At 55.7% G+C, this 7,537-nt stretch overlaps 1 protein-coding gene across 1 annotated transcript in view; it reads right to left on the reverse strand.

The window, feature by feature from the left end:
* LOC107307214 (phosphoenolpyruvate carboxykinase [GTP], mitochondrial) overlaps positions 1 to 7,537 on the reverse strand; it is a gene marked incomplete at its 3' end in the record, with an annotated part of 25,771 nt that overhangs the window by 1,210 nt on the left and 17,024 nt on the right. The window contains exons 3-5 of the mRNA XM_032441715.1: positions 6,726 to 6,944; positions 3,991 to 4,128; positions 1,925 to 2,020 (exon numbers count right to left, since the gene is read on the reverse strand). Coding sequence (XP_032297606.1) covers positions 1,925 to 2,020; positions 3,991 to 4,128; positions 6,726 to 6,944 — 453 coding nt within the window. The remainder of the gene's footprint in view (positions 1 to 1,924; positions 2,021 to 3,990; positions 4,129 to 6,725; positions 6,945 to 7,537) is intronic.

The raw sequence follows: 7,537 nt of genomic DNA on the forward strand, positions 1-7,537 counted from the left end.
TGAGATATGGGGCTGGAGGACTCAGATATGGGGCTGGAGGACTGAGATATGGGGCTGGAGGACTCAGATATGGGGCTGGAGGACTCATTTATGGGGCTGGAGGACCAAACTGTGGGGCTGGAGGACTGAGATATGGGGCTGGAGGACCCACAAAGAGCCTTGGAGGACTCACTTATGGGGCTGGAAGACTGAGCTGTGGGGCTGGAGGATCCACTTGTGGGGCTGGAGGACTAAGTTGTGGAGTTGGAGGTCCCACTTATGGGGCTGGAGGAGGCACTTGTGGGGCTGGAGGAATGAGATATGGGGCTGGAGGACTCATTTATGGGGCTGGAGGACTAAGATATGGGGCTGGAGGACTCATTTATGGGGCTGGAGGACTCAGATATGGGGCTGGAGGACTGAGATATGGGGCTGGAGGACTCAGATATGGGGCTGGAGGACTGAGATATGGGGCTGGAGGACCCACAAAGAGCCTTAAAGGACTACTTATGGGGCTGGAGGACTGAATTGTGGTGCTGGAGGATTCATTTATGGGGCTGGAGGAATGAGATATGGGGCTGGAGGACTGAGATATGGGGCTGGAGGATTGAGATATGGGGCTGGAGGACTGAGATATGGGGCTGGAGGACTCATTTATGGGGCTGGAGGACCCACAAAGAGCCTTAAAGGACTACTTATGGGGTTGGAGGACCCACTTATGGGGCTGGAGGACTGAGATATGGGGCTGGAGGACTGAGATATGGGGCTGGAGGACCAAACTGTGGGGCTGGAGGACTGAGATATGGGGCTGGAGAACCAAACTGTGGGGCTGGAGGACTCATTTATGGGGTTGGAGGTCCCACTTATGGGGCTGGAGGAGGCACTTGTGGGGCTGGAGGACTCAGATATGGGGCTGGAGGATTCATTTATGGGGCTGGAGGACTGAGCTGTGAGGCTGGAGGACTGAGATATGGGGCTGGAGGACTGAGATATGGGGCTGGAGGATTGAGATATGGGGCTGGAGGACTCATTTATGGGGCTGGAGGACCCACAAAGAGCCTTAAAGGACTAATTATGGGGTTGGAGGACCCAGTTATGGGGCTGGTGGACTGAGATATGGGGCTGGAGGACTCATTTATGGGGCTGGAGGACTGAGATATGGGGCTGGAGGACTCAGATATGGGGCTGGAGGAATGAGATATGGGGCTGGAGGAATGAGATATGGGGCTGGAGGACTGAGATATGGGGCTGGAGGACCAAACTGTGGGGCTGGAAGACTCATTTATGGGGCTGGAGGACCCGTGAAGAGCCTTGGAGGACTCACTTATGGGGCTGGAGGACTGAGCTGTGGGGCTGGAGGATCCACTTGTGGGGCTGGAGGACTAAGTTGTGGAGCTGGAGGACCCACTTATGGGGTTGGAGGACCACTTATGAGGCTGGAGGACTCATTTATGGGGCTGGAGGACCAAACTGTGAGGCTGGAGGACTGAGATATGGGGCTGGGGGACTGAGATATGGGGCTGGAGGACTGTAATATGGGGCTGGAGGACTGAGATATGGGGCTGGAGGACTGAGATATGGGGCTGGAGAACCAAACTGTGTGGCTGGAGGACCAACTTATGGGGTTGGAGGACCCATTTATGGGGTTGGAGGACAAGGGGGAGTCACTTGTGGGGTTGGAGGACTCACGGGGTTGGAGGACCCACAGAGAGCCTTGGAAGATCAACTTATGGGGCTGGAGGACTCATTTATGGGGCTGGAGGACTGAGATATGGGGCTGGAGGACCAACTTATGGGACTGGAGGACTAAGTTGTGGAGCTGGAGGACCAGGGAGAGTCACTCGTGGGGTTGGAGGACCCACTTATGGGGCAGAAGGACCCACAAAGAACCTTGGAGGACCACTTATGGGGCTGGAGGACCCACTTATGGGGCAGGAGGACTCACCCTTGTGCTCGGCGGCCGCGGTGGCTTCGCTCTTCATTGCGCTGCCCAGGAAAACTCCATGGCGCCACCCAAAGGCCTCAACAACCAACGGGACCCCTGGGGAGATATAGGGGGTTATGGGGTGCTATGGGGTGTCTATGGGGCTCTATGGGGTGTCTATTAGGCTCTATGGGTGTCTATGGGTGTCTATGGGACTCTATGGGGTGTCTATGGGGCTCTATGGGTGTCTATGGGGCTCTATGGGGGTTATGGGGCTCTATGGGGCTCTATGGGGTGTCTATGGGTGTCTATGGGGCTCTATGGGGGGAGATGAGACCTTATAGGTGTCTATGGGGCTCTATGGGGTGTCTATGGGGCTCTATGGGTGTCTATGGGTGTCTATGGGGCTCTATGGGGTGTCTATGGGGCTCTATGAGGTGCCTGTGAGTCTCTATGGGGTCCTATGGGGTGTCTATGGGGCTCTATGGGATCCTATGGGGTGTCTATGGGGCTCTATGGGATCCTATGGGGTGTCTATGGGGCTCTATGGGGCCCTATGGGGTGTCTATGGGGCTCTATGGGGGTTATGGGGCTCTATGGGGTGTCTATGGGGAGATACGGGGTGTCTATGGGGAGATATGGGGTATCTATGGGGGGGTATGGGGCCCTATGGGGTGTCTATGGGGGGTTATGGGGTGTCTATGGGGAGATATGGGGGGATATAGAGTTCTACTGGACACTATGGGGCCCTATGTGTTGTCTATGAGGTGATATGGGGTGTCTATTGGGATATATGTGTCCCTATGTGTCTCTATGGGTCCCTATGTGTCTCTATGGGTCCCTATGGGGTCTCTATGGGTCTCTATAGGTCCCTCTGATTCCCTACAGGTCTCTATGGGTCTCTATGGGACTCTATGGTTCCTTGGAGGACTGAGTGTAGGTGGCGCTGTTTCACCTCGTGGCCTCCTGCCCCCGAAGATGATGGCGTCTCTATGGGTCCCTATGTGTCTCTATGGGTCTCTATGGGTCCCTATGGGTCACTATGGGTCCCTAGTAATCTCTATGTGTCCCTATGGGTTTCTATGTGTTTATGGTCCCTATTGGGTCTCAGTGTTCTATGGGTCCTATGGGTCATCTTATGGGTCCTTATGGAGTATGATGGGGTCCCTATGGGTCTCTATGGTCTCTATGGTCCTATGGGTATTATGGGTTCCTATGTTCCTATGGGTTCTATGTGTCCCTATGGTACTATGGGTCTCTATGGTCCCGATGGTATTATTGGGTCTCTCTATGGGTCTCTATGGTCCTATGGGTCTCTAATGGCCCTATGTCTCTGTATCTTGTGTATATAGTGTCCTATGGGTCTCTATTAAGTCCCTATGTGTCCTATGTATTCTATGTGTACTTCTATGGTTCTTGGGAGGAATGAGTGTGGTGCAGTTTACTCTTGCCTCTGCCCGAAGATGATGCGTCTATATGGGTCTATGGTCCCTATGTAATCTCTATGAGACCTATGAGGTCCCTATGGATTCTATGTGTCTAAATGAAGACCTATGGGTCCGATAGAGATGTCTACTGGAGTGTCTATTGGAGGCTATATGTAGAGGGCATGGGTATTGGGTCCTCTATGGGGGCTTATCGGTCTCTATGTTCCCGTATGGGGTCTTAGGGTGATATGGTTATGTGTCTTAGGGTCGCTGTGTTTTGGGTCCCTATGGGCTCTATGGTTTATGTCTATGGATCTGCCTATGGTTCCTATGTACTCTATGGGGTCTATGGTATCTATGAGTCCTAGGGCCTTTGTCTAATTGAAGACCTATGGGTCCCTATAGAGTGTCTATGGAGTGTCTATGGGGCTCTATGTAGTGTTATGGGTCCCTATGGGTCTCTATGGGTCTCTATGGGTCTCTATAGGTCCCTATGATTCCTTATAGGTCCCTATATTTATCTCTATGTGTCTCTATGGTTCCTTGGAGGACTGAGTTGTGGTGGCGCTATGGGTCCCTATGGGTCCCTATGTGTCCCTATGTATCTCTATGTATCTCTATGGTTCCTTGGAGGACTGAACGTAGGTGGCGCTGTTTCACCTCGTGGCCTCCTGCCCCCGAAGATGATGGCGTCGATGGGAACTCCTTCCGGGTCGTCCCAGTGCGGGTCCATGATGGGGCACTGCTGGGCCGGGGCACAGAAACGGGAGTTGGGGTGAGCGCAGGCCTCGGGGTCACCTGGGGGTCAGAGGTCATGGAAAGGTCAGAGGTCATGTGGGGGTCAAGGGTTATGTGGGGTTAGAGGTCATGCGGGGGGGGAAAGGTGAAGGGTTGGGGGGGGAGGGGTGAGGCCTAGCACACAGCTAGGCCTTGGGGTCATGGGGGGGTGAAAGGTCACGGGGTCAGGGGTTATGGGATGACACGGACGCCATCTTGGATCCATGGGCGCCATCTTGGATCCATGGACGCCATCTTGGATCTCATAGACGCCATCTTGGACGCCATCTTGGATCCATGGGCGCCATCTTGGACGCCATCTTGGATCCATGGTCGCCATCTTGGACGCCATCTTGGATCCAATGGAAGCCATCTTGGATCCAATGGAAGCCATCTTGGATCCATGGGAGCCATCTTGGATCCAATGGAAGCCATCTTGGATCCATGGCCGCCATCTTGGACACCATCTTGGATCCATGGGCGCCATCTTGGATCCATGGACGCCATCTTGGATCCCATGGACGCCATATTGGATCCATTGGCACCATCTTGGATCCATGGGCGCCATATTGGACGCCATCTTGGATTCAGTGGAAGCCATCTTGGACCCCATGGACGCCATCTTGGACGCCATCTTAGCCCCATAGACGCCATCTTGGATCCATGGCCGCCATCTTGGACACCATTTTGAACCCACAGACGCCATCTTGGATCCATGGACGCCATTTTGGCCCCATAAACACCCCATATCCCCCCAAACTCCACAGGACTCACCGTGTTTCCAAGGTTTCCCCAACCAGGACGTGTAGGTGACCCCAGGCTCGGTGGGTTCGTCCAGGCCGTCCCAATAGACGCCATCTTGGACACCCCCTCAACCCCATGGAAGCCATCTTGGTACCATGGACGCCATCTTGGATCCATGGGTGCCATCTTGGACCCACAGACGCCATCTTGACACTATGGCCGCCATCTTGGATCCATGGCCGCCATCTTGGACGCCATCTTGGATCCATGGACGCCATCTTGGAGACCCTCTCGACCCCATGGACGCCATCTTGGACCCCACGGACGCCATCTTGGACCCCATAGACCCTATATCCCCCCTATGGACGCCATCTTGTCCCAATGGACGCCATCTTGGCACTATGGACGCCATCTTGAATCCATGGGCGCCATCTTGGATGCCATCTTAGCCCCATGGACGCCATCTTGGCCCCACAGACGCCATCTTGGACGCCATCTTGGCACCATGGAAGCCATCTTGGATCCATGGACGCCATCTTGGACGCCATCTTAGACCCTATGGACGCCATCTTGGCACCATGGACGCCATCTTGGACCCCACAGACACCATCTTGGGCCCATGGACGCCATCTTGGACACCTCCTCAACCCCATGGAAGCCATCTTGGATCCATGGACACCATCTTGGACCCATGGACGCCATCTTGGACGCCATCTTAGCCCCATAGATGCCATCTTGGATCCATGGGCGCCATCTTGGACCCACAGACGCCATCTTGGACACCCCCTTGACCCAATGGACGCCATCTTGGATCCATGGACGCCATCTTGGATGCCATCTTGGCCCCATGGACGCCATCTTGGATCCATGGCCGCCATCTTGGACGCCATTTTGAACCCACAGGCGCCATCTTGGACCCCACAGACGCCATCTTGGACCCACAGACGCCATCTTGGACCCACGGACGCCATCTTGGACGCCATCTTGGCCCCCATAGACACCCTTCTGACCCCACAGACGCCATCTTGGACCCCACGGACACCATTTTGGCCCCATAAACACCACCTTGGCCACCCCATTGACCCCATATCCCCCCCATAATCAATGGGACTCACCATGTTTCCAAGGTTTCCCCAACCAGGACGTGTAGGTGACCCCAGGCTCGGTGGGTTCGTCCAGGCCGTCCCAATAGACGCCATCTTGGACACCCCCTCAACCCCATGGAAGCCATCTTGGNGACGTGTAGGTGACCCCAGGCTCGGTGGGTTCGTCCAGGCCGTCCCAATAGACGCCATCTTGGACACCCCCTCAACCCCATGGAAGCCATCTTGGATCCATGAACGCCATCTTGGACGCCATCTTGGACCCCATGGAAGCCATGTTGGATCCATGGGTGCCATCTTGGATCCATGGGCGCCATCTTGGATGCCATATTGGACCCATGGACGCCATCTTGGACACCCCCTCGACCCCATGGACGCCATCTTGGGCCCACAGACGCCATCTTGGACCCATGGACGCCATCTTGGACACCCCCTCAACCCCATGGATGCCATCTTGGTCCCAATGGACACCATCTTGGATCCATGGACGCCATCTTGGACCCCACAGGCGCCATCTTGGATCCATGGACGCCATCTTGGACGCCATCTTAGCCCCATAGACGCCATCTTTGGCCCACAGACGCCATCTTGGACGCCATCTTGGCACCATGGAAGCCATCTTGGGCCCACAGACGCCATCTTGGACGCCATCTTAGCCCCATAGACGCCATCTTGGATCCATGGGCGCCATCTTGGGCCCCACAGACGCCATCTTGGCCCCCATAGACACCTCTTTCACCCCATATCCCCCCCAAACTCAATGGGACTCACCGTGTTTCCAAGGTTTCCCCAACCAGGACGTGTAGGTGACCCCAGGCTGGGTGGGTTCATCCAGGCCGTCCCAATAGACGCCCCCGTCGCTGCGCAGCCCCACGTTGGTGAAGATGGTGTTACGGCTGATGGTGGCCATGGCGTTGGGGTTGGTACGAGACGATGTCCCCGGGGCCACCCCAAAGAAACCACGTTCCGGGTTGATGGCACGGAGGCGACCTATGGGGCCAGACCCACAAGTATAGGGGGTTAGTGGGGGGCAATGGGGCCAGACCCACAAGTATAGGGGTTAATGGGGGGCAATGGGGCCAGACCCACAAGTATAGGGGGTCAATGGGGGGCATGGGGGGTCAATGAGGCTCAGAGACCCCAGACTTGGGGAGCCCGATGGGATTCCAGCACTTAGGGGTCAAATATGGGGACACTTGGGGGTCAATGGGGCTCAGAGACCCCCAAGTATGGGGGAGGGAGTCAATGGGGGCCTATGGGGCCAGACCCACAAGTATAGGGGGTTAATGGGGGTCAATGGGGGCCTATGGGGCCAGACCCACAAGTATAGGGGGGTTAATGGGGGCCTATGGGGTCAGACCCACAAGTATAGGGGGGTTAATGGGGGCCTTTGGGGCCAGACCTACAAGTATAGGGGGTCAATGGGGGTCAATGGGGGCCTATGGGGCCAGACCCACAAGTATAGGGGGCTGTCACTTGGGTTGTTTTGGTCTGGCCACTAGGCCTATGAACACTAATACTGTCGAGTCTGGCCCCATATGCCTCATTGCCCTCTATTGTGGGTCTGGCCATAGGCCCATTGA

This window comes from Coturnix japonica, unplaced genomic scaffold (assembly GCF_001577835.2).
Source record: "Coturnix japonica isolate 7356 unplaced genomic scaffold, Coturnix japonica 2.1 chrUnrandom511, whole genome shotgun sequence".
NCBI classification, from domain to species: Eukaryota; Metazoa; Chordata; class Aves; order Galliformes; family Phasianidae; genus Coturnix; species Coturnix japonica.